General features: G+C 49.4%; 2 protein-coding genes across 3 annotated transcripts; one reads left to right on the top strand and one right to left on the bottom strand.

The window, feature by feature from the left end:
- Positions 1-1,065: 1,065 nt before the first annotated feature.
- Positions 1,066-12,846, top strand: UBE2Z (ubiquitin conjugating enzyme E2 Z). The gene is made up of 7 exons (XM_068918941.1): positions 1,066-1,433; positions 3,064-3,136; positions 4,943-5,130; positions 6,913-7,024; positions 7,649-7,761; positions 8,295-8,385; positions 10,322-12,846. The coding sequence occupies exons 1-7, from the start codon at positions 1,081-1,083 to the stop codon at positions 10,490-10,492; spliced, it is 1,101 nt and encodes a 366-aa protein (XP_068775042.1). The 5' UTR covers positions 1,066-1,080; the 3' UTR covers positions 10,493-12,846.
- A 289-nt stretch (positions 12,847-13,135) lies between these two features.
- SNF8 (SNF8 subunit of ESCRT-II) lies at positions 13,136-17,635 on the bottom strand. Of its 2 annotated transcripts, none has more exons than XM_068918942.1 (8): positions 17,516-17,635; positions 17,044-17,094; positions 16,267-16,405; positions 15,679-15,783; positions 14,896-14,968; positions 14,139-14,280; positions 13,844-13,918; positions 13,136-13,377 (listed from the first exon to the last, which is right to left on the bottom strand). In XM_068918942.1, exons 1-8 carry the CDS (start codon positions 17,567-17,569, stop codon positions 13,240-13,242), a joined length of 777 nt encoding a protein of 258 aa, XP_068775043.1. In that variant the 5' UTR covers positions 17,570-17,635; the 3' UTR covers positions 13,136-13,239. The 2 variants fall into 2 exon arrangements, with proteins under 2 accessions (XP_068775043.1, XP_068775044.1); XM_068918943.1 differs by having other exon boundaries at positions 16,978-17,094; positions 17,516-17,623.
- Between the last annotated feature and the right edge of the window lie 25 nt (positions 17,636-17,660).

Raw genomic sequence — 17,660 nt, 5'->3', positions numbered from 1 at the left:
AGTCTAGAACTGGTGTGTTAATGGCAGGCAGTAACTGTCAGCCTCCCTTGTTTCATTGTACATCAGATGCTCAGATTGATAGTTTCAGGAACACAATGCTATATTACCTGGCCTTTTTCAGCATTTGAGCAATTTACACTTGATTGTTCCATACAGTGGAACATAGATCTTTTATCTATGAAACTGGCTAAATATATATATTTTTAAAATATAGCCTTAATAAAGGAGACGTCACCCTGGAATTAAAACTGGTCAGGCCCAGTTGCACTATGTTTCTGTAAATGAAAAAGTAACCAAGTGCTTCCAGGTGGTGTTGCAAGGTGTTGTACGCATGAGAGATCCTCCCCCTTGTCTGAGAAACGTAACTGCTGGTTTCCCACAAGCCTGCAGTAACAGGCCTCTCCCATCTGTCCCTTTGTGCAGCCCCAGGCAGGCTATTTTACTTCCTGCCTATTTTGCTGTGCTTGCAAACACAAAATGATGAGACTGAGGAGTCCAGAGCTGCTGGTAGCAGCTGAAGGGAGCTGTAAGGCCCCCGGACGGGACAGGGGCTGCTGCCGGGGTGGCAGCAGTGCTGCCCTGGTGTGCGCCGTACCCCCGTGCAGGGCACTGAGGCTGAGCAGGCAGCGCCCATCCTGCCTGCACTCTTTCACCAGCCTGCGAGGCTTTCTCACCGCACCTTTTTTCCCGGGGAGGGGGAAAAACCAGCCCCGTTTCTGCAGCTGCCAGTGCCAGGGCTGCTGTGCCAGGGCTGCTGCCCCGGGGCCGGGCGGCGGCGGGAGCCCCCCGCTGCGGCAGGGGGCGCGGCGGCTGCCTGGCAGGAGGGTACTCTCTAACCGTGCCGCGTCTCTGTGGAAGGGGCGCTCTGGCGGTAGAGGCGGACTCTATAGTGGCTGGGGGGAGTCTGCGGCGGCAGTGGGCGGGCTGGTCTCGGCCCCGACGCGGAGGAGGGTGGGGAGAGGTGGAAGGCGACGCTCTGGCTGGCGATCGGTGGCGTCGAAGCGGGGCGGGGGCCGCTCTGGCCGGCGGACTCGCTGGTGCGGAGTCCCGGAAGCGGAGCTCCCCGAGGCCGGGAGCGGAATGGCGGAGAGTCCGGCCGCCGAGGAGGCGGCCCCGGCCGCGGTGTTGGCGGCGGGTGGCGGCGGCGGCGGCACCTCAACCGGTCCGGGCGGCGGCGGCGGCGCGGGGAGCCCCGGCGTCTTCATCCCCGCCGAGTTGTGGGCGGCGGCGGGTTTCGGCGCGGCGGCGGCGCCGCCGCCGGGCACCGCCGTCGCGCCGGGCAGCGGCGCGGCCCCCATGGCCGGGCTACCGGCGGCGGCGGCGGCGGCGGCGGGGGCCGCGCTCCTCACGCACTCCGCCTTCTGGGACCCCACCGTCAGCGGCGACTGGGACAGCGAGCGGCCCAGCCCCGCCTGCCTCCTGCGGATCAAACGGTGAGAGCCCGGCTAACGGCCCCGCTCCTCGCCCGCGGCCCCCCCCCCACCCACCCACGGGGGGCGCGGCCGGCCGTGGGCCCCCTGCCCCGGGGTCGGTGCGGGGTTTTACCCGGGCGGGAACCGGCCGCGGAGCCTCTCGCCTCGTCCCCGACCCCCTCAAGGCAATAAACGTCCCCAGGGCACGGCCGGTGGGCGCAGGCCCGGGGCTCCGCGGGGGTCGGGCCTGGGCGCAGGCCCCGTCCTTGCCCCCGGGGCTCCCCGCGCCTAGGTGCTCGGACGAACGCAGGCCTCGCGTGTCGCCCCCTCGCCTGGGGTCTCTTCCTCCCTCCCTTACCGCCAGGGTCTTTGGCGGCGGCGCTCCCGTCCTGCCCTCGGGATCGCGGGCTCTTCCTCGCAGTCGTTAAACCGGGAGGGCAGCGGGCGGGTTGAGGTTTATAAGATACCGGTCGCAAACCTGCCCGTAACGCTCCCCTTTGCTTTCCTGCTGGTGGCCCACCCCTGCTCTGACTCTCAGAGGGATCGCCCGAGTTAAAGCTGGCGTGTCGGTAGCCATCGATGTAATGAGCAATATGGTCTCGTATTGTTAGAAATGCTGGCGCTGTTTCAACAAGTTCTTCCTCTTTCCTCACAGCAGGTATCGCTGCCTGCCAGGCTCTTGTTCATCCTTGTTCTACTGCCTGTTCTAGACCTTGTATAACGTCTTCCAAAGATGGCATCAAATATTTGGGTGGTTTCCAATCCAAATGGCCAAGAGCACTAACTTCATAATGTTAGGCAGGAAGGCGAGGCTCTCCTGTTGCTCTTGCGCTTCTTCTCATACTGAAACCTCTCTGAACTCCGTTTTCTTCCCAAATGGGAAGGCTTAGTGATAGCTAGCCTTGGAGTTTGGTGCAGCTCTGATTATGGGAAGGAGCTTTTTGGTGATGGGTGCCATTCAGAACATCTGTAAACTGCACTCGTTCGTAGGTCGTTCATTATTTTTCATTTCATTTAGTCTGCTTTCCTAAGGAAACAAGGCCTTTGAGATTAGGTGATGTATGTGTTTATGTTTGCTAGTAACTCTTGAATCCATGGGCTGATCAAAACCAAATGCAACAGACTGACAAAGTTCTCAGAGACAGTTGAGAGAGTTTGGGGAAAACAAATGACTGGGTATAAGAAAGAGATTCTTTAAATACTCTTGAGTGTCGAGAGGGAAAACAGTCATTTTCCATGGGAAGGGAAAATTGTCCATTAGACAACAGAGAATTCACCTAAGAGGACTTTTAAATGCCCACCTATAGGAGAATTTGTGGTTGAAGTCTTAGATGCTGAAGCTGATCTACCCTAAAATGCAAGACTAGGTAATTGAGTTTCACTTGGTCTGATGCCTCACTTACTGATTCATTGAATGCTTGCCTCTTCAGCTGCCTCAGCTATTGTTTAGGGTAAGCTGGAAGAGCTCAGTCAGAAAACAGTGAGACAAAGGAAAAAGAAAAACATCTCTAACTCTTTCAATTGCAAGTTTCCATCTTAAAAATCTGTCCCTTTGTGTATGTGCACAGATTTGTCGTCTAGAACGTTCTGTGCCTCGAGGGCTGATGAACGCCAAGGGAGATCTTGACTAATTCCTGTTTCCTTTGTTCAGGGATATCATGTCCATTTATAAGGAACCACCCCCGGGAATGTTTGTTGTGCCTGATCCCCATGACATGACCAAGGTAAGGGAAGATTTGGAGCAGATTCAACTTTCTGTTTCTCTGTATTTTGCTGTTGATAGCTGCTTTAAGGGTTCGCCCAAATGGTGCGTTCCCTTAATGTTTTGAGAGGAGTCAGGGTGAATCTTCAAGAGAATAATCAGGCTCCAGTTTTCTGGGTTACAATGAGATGGGCTGCATTTAAAATGGGAGGAGGCTCTCAAGGAAATTGGCTTGGTGGAGAGTTATCATCTCAGGGATCTGAGCAGCTTCCACAAATAAACCCGGCGCTGCTTCGATGGCCCTGTGAACTAACGAAGCACTGCTCTAGCTGGTTTTATCCTCCTGATGCTTGAAAATGATCAACAGAGCAGCTTGAGGAAGAGCCGGCTCTGGAAAGCTGTTGGCTGTGCGATCTTCTCAGAGAGGCTGAAAAAGAGAAACGTCCATCAGCCGCAAGCAGAGCCGCAGTTATCTGTGGAAGCCGGAGACGTTTAATTCTCATGACTTGGTGATGGGATGTGTAACCAGGCCTGCACCCTGTCCTCCCGCAGAGCTGCTGGTTTTCACTTGTACCAGGGTCGTACGCAGGTCTGACCTGCGCAGCTGCTCCCAGCACATCGCCTTGAGCAGATGTACTCCCTAGGGATAGGTAAGGCTGAGGCCTCTCCCGTCCCGGTACTTCCTCTCCTGGCTGCCTGGCTCTAGGTGTTTTCCAGGACTGGGAACTCCCACTTCTGTTTGACATAGTGCAGTGAACTGGCAGACAGAGGCTGCTCAAATGTTCTTGATCCAGTGCGTTTCTTGGCCTATCTGATGCTGCCCTTTCTTCAGCTAGTGTCACCTATTCTGGCTGCCCTGGTTTCTGAGAAAGCAGGGTGTGTGGCGGGGATGCTTTGGCTTCTCCTCTGCTGCATACTTCTACCTTCCTGACAAACTTGGCGTCCTCCAGACTCCACCAGTGTAAACACCTGCCTGGTTCAGGGCCTCTGGGTTTTTGGAGGCAGCACAAAGGGATTGTCTCTGCACAGGCAACTCCCGCATCGAGCATTCAGCTATAGCTCTGGCTTCCCTTCACACTGGAAGCTCAAAGTGCAAAAATGCCCTTCAAGGAAGAGGTGGATTTGTAAAACACCAGCCTTGGGGCTTGTAACTAAAATCCTAGGTAGGTAAGAGGACATTAAAGGAGACCGCTTGGATCGCTTCAGGAGGATGGAAAAGGGAGTAAGCTTCCTTAAGAGCCCTATGGGAGTAGATTTCCTGGTACACAATTGAGATCTTTGAGGGTAATTAGCACGGAGAGAATAGGTTCTTAATTTTGGATCCTGGCAGAGGATATTGAGTGATTGGTTTCAATAAGGCCAAATCAGCACGAGACCATAAAATTGAGGAATGTTCTAGTTCTGGCAGTAATTATGATTTTTTTCCCCCCTAAAATTAGAATTTTTTTAAATTTGAAATCTTACTTTTTTTTTTTTTTTTTTTTTGGAAGCAGAGCTTACCAGCTGAACTGTGATTCAGTCTGGTTTGGACTGTGTAGAGATGTATGTATGGGAGGCAGCTGCTGTGGATTCTGGCCAAACCTTGCGTTGGAAGCCTGCTTTGCACATTGAGCATGGCAGAGGGGGAAGAAGTGTGCAGCAGTGGCTCAGGCTAAAGAGGGAAGGAGGGAGGGTAATGTGTGGCCTGCACATGTCCTGTGCTTATGGAAGATGCTGCGTCCATAATGCTGCCTGGGTGGAGATTTCTTGCCTTTGGTTGGCTTTGTTGAGGATTTGATGGTGCTGCACAATTTTGAAGTGGTGCGCAAGATGGGCTTTTGTTTTCCAGATTCATGCATTGATCACAGGCCCATTTGACACGCCTTATGAAGGGGGTTTCTTCTTGTTCCTGTTTCGCTGTCCTCCAGATTATCCCATCCACCCACCAAGGGTCAAACTGATGACAACGGGAAATAACACAGTGAGGTTTAACCCCAACTTCTACCGCAATGGGAAAGTCTGCCTGAGTATTCTAGGGTAAGAGGAGACTTTGGCTTTTTTCAGGGGAAACCAGGAGGTGGCTGCAGGCTGTCTTCTGCCTCACGCGTCCTTCTCAGTACGTTGTGCCCTAATCTTGCCCCAGACATTCGCTTGGATGCACCTTTATGCTTCTGTGAAGTTATGTGCAGAACTGGAGCTTTAAAGCAGCAAAAATTTCTCTCCTCTACTGAAACAGGAGTCTGGCTTGTCTTTAAAAGCACCTGAGAATGGAGCAGGGGAAGCATGAAGTTCAGTGGATGCTGCCACTTTCCTCCTATTTCCCCCTGCAAAGACTTGGCCCAAGCACTGCGTTTCTTCCACTTTTGTGCTTTGCAGCCTGATCCTTAATGTTGTTTGAATATAGGTTTTTGTGGTTTTAATTTCCTCTCTCTGTGTGGGTTTAAAAATAAATAAATAAAATATAAAGCCGCTAAGAACTTCCTTGAGAGCCATTTGACTGCTCTGGGCTTCCACCTACACGTAGTATGTGGGGCTGAATGGTGGGAGTAATGATTTACAAGCCACTGCTCCCGTGCTGCCTGTTCAAACAGGCTTCGCTGCTGCAAACGCTTGTTATTCACCTGCTTGATTTTTAAGCATGTGAAAGTCCTGGTTGATTCAATGGGCTTAGGGCCCAGCTTAGGGGCTCTGCTAGAGGAACCCTGGCTGTGGTATGGGGTTCCCAGCTCCAGCTGTGATGGGTTCAGTTGCCAATAAAGGAAGGTTTTCGCTGAGTCCCCAGACTGGTGCAGCTGAGGTGTTTGTGTGTGTTCCCTTCTGTTGCAGAGAGGCAGCCAGGTGGGGAAGAGGCAGCGATGGCTTGAATTGCTGTAGGGATTCAGTTAGATAAAAGGAGTCTGGGTCTTGATATGGTTAAAAGACTGCCTTTGCCAGGGTGGTTTCAGCAGTGCTGTGCACATGCCACTTATACCAAAGCTGGTCCAAGTAGCTGACACTCATCTTATCCAGGATATGGCCCAAGACTGAGTGAAAGGGATGCTGTCTTTTGGGGAACATTTTCTTCCAGCGTTTCAGTCTTCCTGATCCAGTGAGCTGGATGCCAACACCTGCGGAGTACTGAGACGTGGAGGCATGTCCACGTCTTGGGGGTCTGAATACCCAGCAGTTTCCGCACAAGCTGCGTTGTTGCTCATGCACTGTAGCCCTGGCGGGAAAGCTAAATTATTGAAGAGTGACCCAAGGGCCTTGGCCTTAGCAGAAGTGGGAAGCACAGAGGCAGCTGTGAATGAAAGGATTTAGGAAGAGCATGTGTGGGTCAGTACGTTTGTTCAGTTCTGTATCTAGAACTAGGATATTAAGGGCAGGCAGCAGAACAGCTTTTCCTGACTATGCCTAGCTTGTAGCTTGTGTTGTAGCTTGTGTGGTAGCTTGTGTTGCTCCAGGGTGCTGTACAAGATGACAGCCCTAGCTTTAATGTGCCTTGTAAGAAGTTTGGAAGTGTTACTTTTCCCCCGCTCTTCTGTGTGTGAGGCCCTGTATGTTGTTGGCAGTGGAGTAAAGTTCACCAGACTCTTGTCTGGCTCCGGTTAACGTGTGCAGTTGGGTGAAAGAACACACGGGCTGCACCCTTAAAACCTTCTCAATGTCCAGTGCTTTGTATATCTGTAGCATCTGTTTCTTTTCCTGTGGTGTTTCTGTAAGATATAGATGTCTCCTTGTGGTTTCCCAAGCTTTCTGATCTTTTGGCAGTTGGAGGGATGGTAGTCACTGGGCTTGTCCTGTGTTGTTAATTAATACTTTTCTGTTTTGATGCCTCAGCACTTGGACCGGGCCTGCATGGAGCCCAGCACAGAGTATCTCTTCAGTCCTTATCTCCATCCAGTCTTTGATGACTGAGAACCCCTATCATAATGAACCTGGCTTTGAGCAGGTGAGAGTTTGGGATGGATCATTTCTGATTCTGCAGCTATTTGTCTCTTCTCTCCACACTTTGCTTCTGGTGGTAAATCCCATTCTGGAAATGGGGACAAAAGTAAGTTATGTCACTTGGCTCTTCTCCAGCTTCCTCCCCCTCTACTCAGGACTTGAGGGGGAGTTGCAAGCCAGCTCTGAACTGCAGGGTGCTTAGTTCACACCTGCGGAGGGTAACAGAAACCAGAGGCATTCGAGAAGTTGCTGGGGAGATGGGAGTGCTCTTCATTTCTCTGCTATGCAGCTCCTGAAATGGCTTCCTCGTGACATATTGTTCTGTCATGCAGGAACCAAACTGCTCAGGTTTTCCTGGTCTCCAGTGTCCCAAGGAGAGATGAGGAGAGAGGCAGGTTTCTGTGCTGGCTGTATCAGTTGACCTGTCTCCACTGCTGTGTGAATCCAGGGCTCTGGGGACATGTGAAATCTTGCCAGCCTTTCAGTTGCAGCATAAATTAGCTCACCATACACTGAACAGACAAAACCGTAGTGGGTTCATGCACCGGTGAAATTCATCGGGCCCAGGAGGGAGAGACTAAGAGCCATTCCAGTTGCATGGACTAACTGGCCCAAATTCTGTTTCCAGGAGAGGCACCCTGGGGACAGCAAAAACTATAATGAGTGCATTCGGCATGAGACCATCCGAGTAGCAGTGTGCGATATGCTGGAAGGAAAGTGTCCCTGTCCTGAGCCTTTACGGTATGGAAAGGTGGCATGGAGGGAGCGTAAGAAAATGGGTGTGTGTGTGGGGGGGCCAAGATCAACTTCTCTGACTGCCCTTCCTGACATCCTGAGAGTTGCTCCAGGGAAGAGCAAGCCTTTAACTCTACCAGATCCAGCAAAGAGTGATTGTTTGGGGTAGCTGCATTTGTATGGTGCCCAGGAGCCGTTCATTGACAAAGGCGGTGTTAATGTGCACAGTGGCTGCATCCTCTGACTAGCGTGTGAGAATAGATGTGCCTTGTCTTACGGCAAAAAAAAAAAAAATCTTGGGGCAGGAGGGAGACCGCAGCTGTTGTGCAAGCACATGCAGAATCTGTTCAGCTGCAGTGGTGCTGTAGCTCATTTTACTGTGTGTCCTGCCTAGCTGTACCCAGTTGTCTGTAACATGCTTTGCGGGCAGTTGATTTGCTCAACTGGAGTTCAGTGGGATGGTTGTGACCCTGGATGAGGTGACTGTTCTTGTAACACTGTCATTCTGCATTGACTGTATGTTCTCTCATTGCCTTCAGGGGAGTAATGGAGAAATCCTTCATGGAATACTACGACTTCTATGAAGGGGTGTGCAAAGAAAGACTTTATCTCCAAGGACAGACGATGCAGGTGGGTGGCAGACAAGCTTCCTATTGATCACACGCTGCCTTAGCAAGGAGCATGTGGTAGGACAGCTTAGTGAGAAACAACTGTGCTGTGATGTGCAGTACCTAAAGGTACTTAGGATGAAGCTGGACCTTTTCTATCAACTGTATGTTCCAACTTTGCTTCAACCTTGAAACTGGGACCCTGAGACGTTCCTGTGGATAAAACACTGCTTTCCCCGAGCTCAGGGTACGCAGGCAGCGCTTTCAAAGCTGTTAGATTTCTCTGAATGCTGGACCTGAGCTACTCTTCAGGAAAGCAGGTACTTCTCTGAGCAGTGAAACCAACATAGTTTGCTTTCATGTGGATTTGGTGTTAAGACGGGAGGGCAACATGTAGGTTGGCCAGTGCTGGTGGGGACTGAGCTCTATTGCAGCATTTTCCTGTCGGGATGCTAGTAAGATTTTTTTTCTTCTGAGATTCCTTTGCTCATACAGCAGATAGGAACTCTCTCTGACTCCTCCTTGTTCTGTCGGATCGGGTTGAAAGCGGCTGACTGAGCCAAAAGTTCCTGGAGGAGGAAGGGGTGAGGGAACAGGGATAACACGGCAGACGCATCTAGACAGCTTGAATGCAGGAGCCTTGTTTCTGTAGGAAAGTACACTTTAAATAATAGATTGCCAAGCTACTTGCATATGAACAGATGCATCTTCCTTTCTCATCAGCCACCTCTTGTCTGACTCATTGAGAAATTTCACTATTAAGAAAAGATGGAGGTGGTTGATTTAACGATCTAGAGTCTACATAAGCCCTTTTTTCCTGTCAGAGCTGTCACTGGCTGTGTAATTCATAAAATGAGAGCATTCCTGAAGCAGGAGAGCTCTTGTTTGGGATGAGAAATTCCCCCACGGCAGATCTGTGCCTGACTTGTATCGACAGAGAGTACTGGACTGTATAGTAAAATTTGACGTCAGAGGGTTGTCAGGCGTGGCCCGCTCTTGTTTCTGCTGCAAGGAGCCAAGGCTTAGTTGCTTTCACCATGGGTTTGTGAAGGACACCGTGGACTGGGACTGCGTTGTACTTGGTTCCCAGAGGTAGGGACTGCCATGTTCTGTTTTCTGCTCGCTTGTAAATGGTAGGTAGCATAGGAAGGTATCAACACAACGTGCTGGAGAGATGCCATTGTTGTCTCCACAGCCCTCTATTTAAAATGAAGCCACTCCAGGGTCAGTATCAGTTGAGCGCTTGCCTTATCTGCTGTCTTGTTAACTCTAGAGCCACACGTTGGCTTGTACTAAAGGTCAACATCGGACGGGACGGTGTAAACTCCCACCATCTTATGTAGCTCTGGCAATGTGTCTTCGACTTGGAATTGGGATGAAAGGAGCAAGTGTTAAGTCTCCAAAGGTGTCTTGCCTTTCACCCAGCTACATCTCAGCTGGGGGACTTGATTTGCAGTAAGAAAAGTGTTACTTTCATTTGGAAGAGGTCTGTAGCACTAATATAAAGTGTGATCAAATCTTTGGCCCCTGGTTATAGAGGCTTTCATTTGTAATACGTTTTCTTTCCCTCCTTGGTATGGGCCTGAGACCAAATCTTTGAAGTAGCTTACTTCCTCAAAGCTGCTAGCAGAAATGCAACCCGTGTCTGCCTGGCCTTTCTTCCGTCTCTGAAGTTTGCTTGGGTTTGTAAGGCTTCCCGAAAGAGACTCTAAACAGAACAAAATCTTCAGCCTTCAACCTCTGCCTTGACACTGAAAAGTTCAGGGGCCTCTTGGTCACAAGTTAGGATTTAACCCTGAAGTCTTTGACCGTTCTTTGCCCAATTACTGTGCAGCTTTCTTCTTTCTGCCTCTTGGCCTGGTAAATATTCCACACGCTGAGCCTAGTTTGATGTGATGCTTCACTGTAGAAGGATAATGGTCTCTATTAATATAGATTTGTCCACGCTTTCCTTCCAGGATCCTTTTGGTGAGAAGCGAGGCCACTTTGACTATCAGTCCCTATTAATCCGTTTGCAAGGAATTCGGCAGAAGGTGCAGGAGAAACACCAGCAGGAGAATACAGAAATAGACTCTGAGAGCAGCTCCTCTGAGACAGAGACAGACACTCAAGGTTGTTCCAAAGCTTAGAGCTGCATAAGGAGTGGAGAGGCCAAGCCGTGGGGATGTTCTGTCTTCACACTCTAGAGTACCCCTGACAGACTCGACAACCAAACCAGTGCCAGAGCGGAGAAAACTGCGGGATGTCTTCTGTCTCCTTTTACTGCTCTGGTGGATAATACTGAACGAGAAGACTTCATGCTAGACAAAGCCAAGCTTGTGACAGGCTACTATTAAAAGGTACTTACTATGCTAGAAAGCTGGAGCATGTGGCATCAGGTTATTTTTTGGAAACACCTACACTGGGTTTTTTTTTTTTTTCCTTCCATTTGATTAAAGAATGAGATCTAGACCATGACTCCTCTTTACAGCTTTTCTGTTCCTAGACAGTGAGCCCATCCCTGGGGCCACGCTGAACATGGAGCTGTAGCTGTGGGAGTGCTCTGATGAGTCCAGGGTATGACAGGGCCCATGCACTGTGTGCCCGGGTGAAGCCTGTTTGTGTGGGTTGGGAGGGATGAAGCCCCTCTGCTCCGTGGGAGCCCAGCTACCTGGTGTCTTTCTTCTAGACACTGTTCTAGACAGACCAAAGATAAAGAGCAGTGGTGGAATCTGGGCTCCCTTCTGAAAGCTTTATTCAAGCCCTGGGTGACTTCGTCCACTGGGACTTCAGGCACAAAGGGGAGAATGAAAAGTGGAAACTGCAAGAATTCATAAATCGAGTGCAGGTGTGTTCACCCTGGCATTTTGAGGGAGGGAGGGTGAGAAAATCATTGGTTCAGAGATGGGGGAAGCACTTAAAAATAAGTCTAGTTTGTGTATTTTTTTAAGGTGTTGATTTGAAATTAGTGTTCTAGAAATGTTTATTTGGTTGCTCTGAATGGAGCTGTTTTGTTTCCTCATCTGAAGTACTCTTTGCTTTCCACCCCTCTAGTCAGTGTAATATTTCATTTTTCTCCTCTCTTCCTCCTGCCCCCTCACTCCCAACTGTTACTTTGATCCCTCAGATTTGAAATGCTAGTATAAGGAGCATTTCTAGCTAAGGAAGCCACCGTTTCTGGGTGGAGTTCTTCAGAGGTGCATGCCTCGTTATTGACTGAAAATTCCTTTGCCAAACTTGGCCGAGCGCAAGCTAGCTGAGTGTCGTAAAGCACTTCAGCGCTTTGAATATTTGTTTTAAACAGCAGCTTTTTACTGTGAGCGAAGGCAAACCTCTTGGAGAGGTGTCTGCAGGCTGCGAGTGCCATTACATCAGAGATGTATTCCGTGTAACTTAGGTGGAGGTGAAATACCCAGTTTCTCCAGGCAAGTGAGCCTGGTGATGATTGATTGGAGCAGTAAAATGTTTTGTTGATGAAGAGCTTAATCTACTTTTGTTTTTTACAGGAGCTTTGATAGAAAGCTAAGCAGAGAGTTGCACATTGTCTCAGGCCCTCTCCCACCTCCCTTAAACACCTTCTACCAGCTCAGCCCTGTTTCAGACTCCTAGGGGTGGTGAGGGAACTCCCAACCCAGTCCTCTGTTAAGAAAGTGCATAGAGAGGGGCCAAAAGACCCCTGCAGTGTGATGTACAGAAAAGCAATGTCCCACGTGTCACTGAATTATCTGGAGTCTCTGTGATTTGAGCATCAACTATTGCAGAAGCCTGCACACTGCTGTCTAAGCAGCTCTGAAAAACCAAAAGGTGGAAACATTTCTGAATTAGAAAGGCGCCATCTAACAACTCGGGAATCTTTTTCCCTTTAGCAAGCAAACTCCCCTGGGTCTGTCATTGGTATGATTTAGACTTAAACCCTGTCTTCCCTTGAGGGAAAGCTAAACTTACATAGGACTCACTCAACACATAAACCAGATGAGAGTAAATAAAGCTGTGTTCACCTTGAAATAAGGTCTCAGGGAGGCAGCAGGGTCTCCTGAGAAGTCATGAGCTGTGTGCTACTTTAACGCCTCTTTAATCCCATTGTAAATGTCACGTTGTTTTTCACCATTCAGTAGCATTGTGGGTAGAGCTGTGACTCTGCTGCCTTCCCAAGGCAGAGCTGGTTCTGAAATCTGTTTGTGATGCATGTGGCGTTACCATCCACTGATACAATGAAACAAGAAAATGCCTTATTGTGGACACTATTCACATAACTAGCATGTGGCTGTAAAAGAGAAGTATTAGTTTTATAGTTCTAATGTTGTCTGTCCTACCATTTCTGAATGTTTCCATTTCAAAGTGACAATCCTCAAATGACTGCTCTAGGCAGAGATGTTTTAGCAACAGATTTTTAGACCTAATTGAGTTGAAAATATATGCACAAGAGTCACTCTAAGATACCTTGTTTATATACTATTGTACATAAGATTTTTTTGTGCAATAAAGTTTGTTTTGGCAGAATCTAGACTGTGGTGGTACTTAGTGGAACAACGGCTCGTTCACAGAGCAAAGAGGACTACAGAATAGTTCCTCAGCTGCTTTAGAAGTGTCACTGCTTGCTCTGAGATTCTCTAGACACAGTCACGTTTGCATCCTTCAAGACTGCAGTTGAAATAGCAGCCTAGATAATTTTCCTCTTGCTGTGACAAGGTAATTAGTGTCTGTAATCATAGGTGGTATTTCTACCCACAACACAGGAACAAATTCAAAGGTAAGCAAATATGAATTAGTCCTATTAAATTCTTCAAGCTAGACACTTTTTAGAAAACTTTATTTAAAGTCCACTGTCCCTGTGTTTCAGGTGATATGCAAATAACCTCACAAGAAGAATTATATACAGGCACAGAATACTTAGCAGTCAAGGTATTGCCTCCTTGGCTTCCTCTGGAGTGATTTCCTGAGAGTACAGCTCTGTAAAGAGAGCAGGCAGCCAGTACTGAGGTTCTCCTGCTGCCTGTGTATCCAGCCAGGCCATTCCTTCCTTCAGCAAGTGTTCCTGTACAGAGTGGAAACTGTGAGTGAAACTTAATGAAATGGCTGAAAAGCCATTCGTATTAGAGGCCTGATCTCACATTTATCCTAGGGGAAGGAAATGTTGTAGAACTTGCACAACAATTGTTTTTGCTCATCTTGAGCTTAGGGAATATAATTCAGGCACCCAGTCGCACCCAATCACACCCACCCTGCTACAGCAGTATGTTTATGCAGGACCTGAGCTAACAAGATTCAAGCTTTTGGGTTAATCAGTGAAGCTACAGGAGGGCCATCTGCAGCTGCTGAGCCTGTACCCAAGAACCTATGTTGCGGCGGCATGTACACTGCCTTTGGTCTACCAGCTTAGCTTAGGACCATCTACATTTGCTGTGATCACGCATCCCCGCCGGGTCTGCAGCAGGGCTGCAGGAGCAGCCACTCTGCGCTGTCATTTAACCCCACAGTGTGTAAGAAACCTTCGTACATACCAGCACCTGCTTTGCTCGTTCTGTCTCCCACTTTAGACTGGATCTGATCTCACTGACTGTTACGTATCCCTTTTTCTGAAACAAGAGGAAAAAAGTCTTGACTATGAGTATACAGTATAAGGCCATAGTTTAGGAAAGTGTGAACAGTTGTGCCTACAGGCTTGACCTACTCTCAGCTCAAGTTTTAGATTGTGTTCATGCTGGAATTTGCATTTTCTACACCATGTGTTTCCTGCCATGAAAGCAATAAGGTTCTTTTAAAGTGGCTGTATTTTAAAATTGCCTGACTCAATACCTCTGCCAGCTGCAAGACGACTGTGTGATCCATGTTCAGTTCAGCTGGTACAGACTGGATCAGATATGTTCCACCAACAGGAATAATCCCAAAGCCATTCCCCAAGACCTTCAGCTTCTTGATTGCTCGAAGGAGATCATCCCTGAGAAGCAGAGGTCAATGCAAGGCTTTAAAGCAAGAACCTCTCTTGAAGTGCACGCTACATTCTGTAAATAAGGAAGATTTGAATTGCAGAAGCTAGGAGCAATAGCTCCTTGGAGCTTACTGCAACTAAGTAATGAAAACTGAAGAAGTGTTTTATAAAGCAATTTAGAATTAGTCTGGATGTCTATGCCCCTCTTCAGAAGTGTAGATCATGGTGAGCTGTTTCCAAATCTAATTCTGTACTGATGCTTATCAGTCCCTTCTGGATTCCTTACAGCTCAGGAGGCCACAACAGCCTCAGCAGACTCTTGACAGCAAGAGAGCTGGATTTGTAGGGAACTAATTCTCTCCAGCTCACTGCAACAGTCCTTAACACCTAACAGCTTGCAGAGAAAGTGCACTTCTGCTTTCTGAACTGAAATGGTTAACAGCATCAGAATAGCACACTTGTAAGTCAGTAATTGTGCATCACGTGCAAGTGGCTCCTTTGTTAGGAATCAAATTTGGAATCCAATTAACAGCAGCATTTTCAAGTGCTACTGAGATCAGTCATCCCTCTTTTCTTCCCTGAATGCTACTTGACTCCCCTTTCCTGTAACACACAGATACTCACTGGCTGACATCCTGAGCAAACTTCCCCCTTCCCTTCAGCACTTGCTGATGAAGTTCTTCCAGTGTTATCAGACCTAAGAGTCAACAAAAGGGCACAGGAAAGCATTACTACATAGCCAAAAAAAGAGTAGTCAAGGCTCCTTTTGTATTTGCCACTGGCTCACCTCTGCCTTAACATTTTATAAGTGACTGTTCATTGTTCCCAGTTTCAAGGCTTGGGTAAGATAAGCATCTTGTCATTTCTGTTTCTAGAGCTAACATACAGCAGTCAGCTGTTGCCTTCCCCCACAAATGTATCACACAAGTTTCAGCTGGTTTTGATGTAGCCTATTCCTGGTCTCAGATTGTCTTTCTGGAGTAAAGAGCGTCCGCTGTCTTCATCAGGCACTTGCTACTATTGTGATTCTTCAGAATGTTGCTGTGATCCTTTAAAAATGATCTTACTGTCAGGCTCAAAGCAGTGACTTATACTTGACTCCCGTCAAGATTGTCATTTATCACTACTGTTTCCCCAAGGTAATGGGAATTGCAGTTCCATTACTTCAATAGGGCAGAGTTGCTTGATTTCCTCAGAAACCGATCAATCTGGGTAACTACCAGTGGCACAGCTTTAACGTGCTACAAAAACAAGAAGGCTTTTGGGGGGCAATGAAGACGAAACTGTCATCTCAGCATTTTCTGAATCTAGTGAAGAACACAGCGCTGAGCGGGGCGACTCATTTTCCAGAGGGAAAAGGTATTCTCCATTCTCTGCAACTCCTAGAAGCCACAGTGGGATCCTTACCTCCGTTCCTGTGTTTCAGAGCCAGACAGACTTCAATAATCTGCACGCCCAATTCATAGTAAAAGTCTCCAACTCCCAGCATCTCTGACCAGAATCCTTTACCAGCTGTAAAGCGAGAAAGGGGAAAGCGATTAGACCATTGTCAAAAATATCCTTCCCAAACTGGTGCTGAGCAGCCTGCTTCTCCTTGCAGAGTTGCAGGCTCTGTAACCTTGTGAAGCAAAAGGGCAGAAGAGGTTAAGGGATCTTTGACTATGTGAGACTTACACACAGAACCAGAAGTCTGGCCCAGAGGACAGTGATTTTTCTCCTAAGGAAAGGGAAGACCTGTGAGCACTGTCAGATTTGTCACTTAATTGTCTCCATTTTGGGAATCTCCACCTCTTTTTTTCCTCTTTGAAATAAATAGCACCTGAAGGTACTTGCTTCTTTTCCTCAACCATTACAGCAGTTCACAAACCCAAAGAATCAAAATACTGTCAGCTTTCCTCAAGGACAACTTATATCAGATTCCCCAAGAAATGTTTACTGTATGACAACAGTGAGAGGAACCCTTAGCTCATTAAACCCCTGGTGCCCATTCCTCACATGCCAAAGGATCCACTCCTATTGTTGCACACATATCCTGGAACTGGACCCGAAACTGGGGATTTTTACGGATCTCTTGCTTGTGTTTGCTGGCAAACTCCTCTAAGTTGGTCTTAAACATGTCCAGCTGCTTAGACATCTGAAAGAGACAATTGCACAGAAGAAGTATTTCTGTCTTAACACTAATTTAATGCATATTTTTGATAAACGTATCTTGTATGTACCCTCCCTGCCCAGAAACTAAGAAAGTACAGTCCTCAAGTAACACTAGGGTCTCTGACACGCTGTCTACTGAGCACAGATTGCCCCACTGGTCTTAAAGGAAGGAAAAAAGATAAAGTTGCTTGATGAAATCAGAATTCTCCATTTTACCACTGAAGAAACATCCACATTGCACATTCACACAGTGCAAAGTGCATATTTTAACACTGAATACAAACCACTGTCAGGCCACAGTGGAGATGAGGCAAGGCAAAGGGCTACTGTGAACCAAGCGACAGGCTTAGAAGGGAGGCGGCAGTTATTTTGTGACGCGCGTGGGGTAGAAACTGCTCTACGCAAAACAGACGCTGCTGAGGGTCCTGAGAAAGGAGGCGGAGAAAGAGCTGTCTCCAACATTACAGCTCTCTGACAGAAGAGCAAGCTAATGGGTGCCTTCACTATCCACGCTGCTCGTTACATCCGGACACCGAGGCGGAGAGAGAAACGGACCCAATTTCGGGGCTGGGCGCGCCATCGCGGTTATCCCCACTGCCGGGGTGGGGGCAGATCTCCCACCTGGGCCAGCTGGTCTTCGGCCAGCACCGTCCCTCGCTCCTTGTACTTGGCCTGCGGGAGGAAAGCGGGATGATGATGGCGGTGCTGAGGGACGGAGGATCCGGGGGACCCGCGGCGAGCGGGGGCGGGGGGGTCCGAGCAGGGCTGGCACGGGGGGAGGGGGGCGACGCCGGGGCCTGTCCCCCCCCCCCTCCAACTCCATAGGGCTGAGGGGGCCTGGGAGCCCTCACACTGGACCAGCAGAGCCAGCTCAGGACCGGGGCGGGGGGATCTGCTGCCCCCAAAACGGGCCGGGTGCCCCCCCCCGGGCTGGTGGGACCTGGTGTGTCCCCCCCGCAAGGGCCTAGCGGGGCCTAGCACTCCCCCCACGGGCCCGGTACCCCCCGCCATGGGGGGGGCTGCCACCCCGCCCCCAGGCCCGGTGGGGCCTCCCCCCCCCCCCAGGCGGCCCGACCCCCCCTTCCCCCGTCACCTCGGCGAGCTTCTTCTTGGCGATAGCGCCCGCGCCCACCCCGCGCCGGTGCATCCCGGCCCGGGCGGCCCCTCCGCGCGCCGCGTGACGTCATCACCCCGCGACGGGAAGCGGTGACGCGCGGCGGTGGGCGGGGCCGGAGGGG

This window comes from Struthio camelus, chromosome 25 (assembly GCF_040807025.1).
Source record: "Struthio camelus isolate bStrCam1 chromosome 25, bStrCam1.hap1, whole genome shotgun sequence".
Lineage (NCBI taxonomy): Eukaryota > Metazoa > Chordata > Aves > Struthioniformes > Struthionidae > Struthio > Struthio camelus.
Note: the sequence above shows the minus strand (reverse complement) of the source record. Positions and strands in the feature narration are given on the sequence as shown.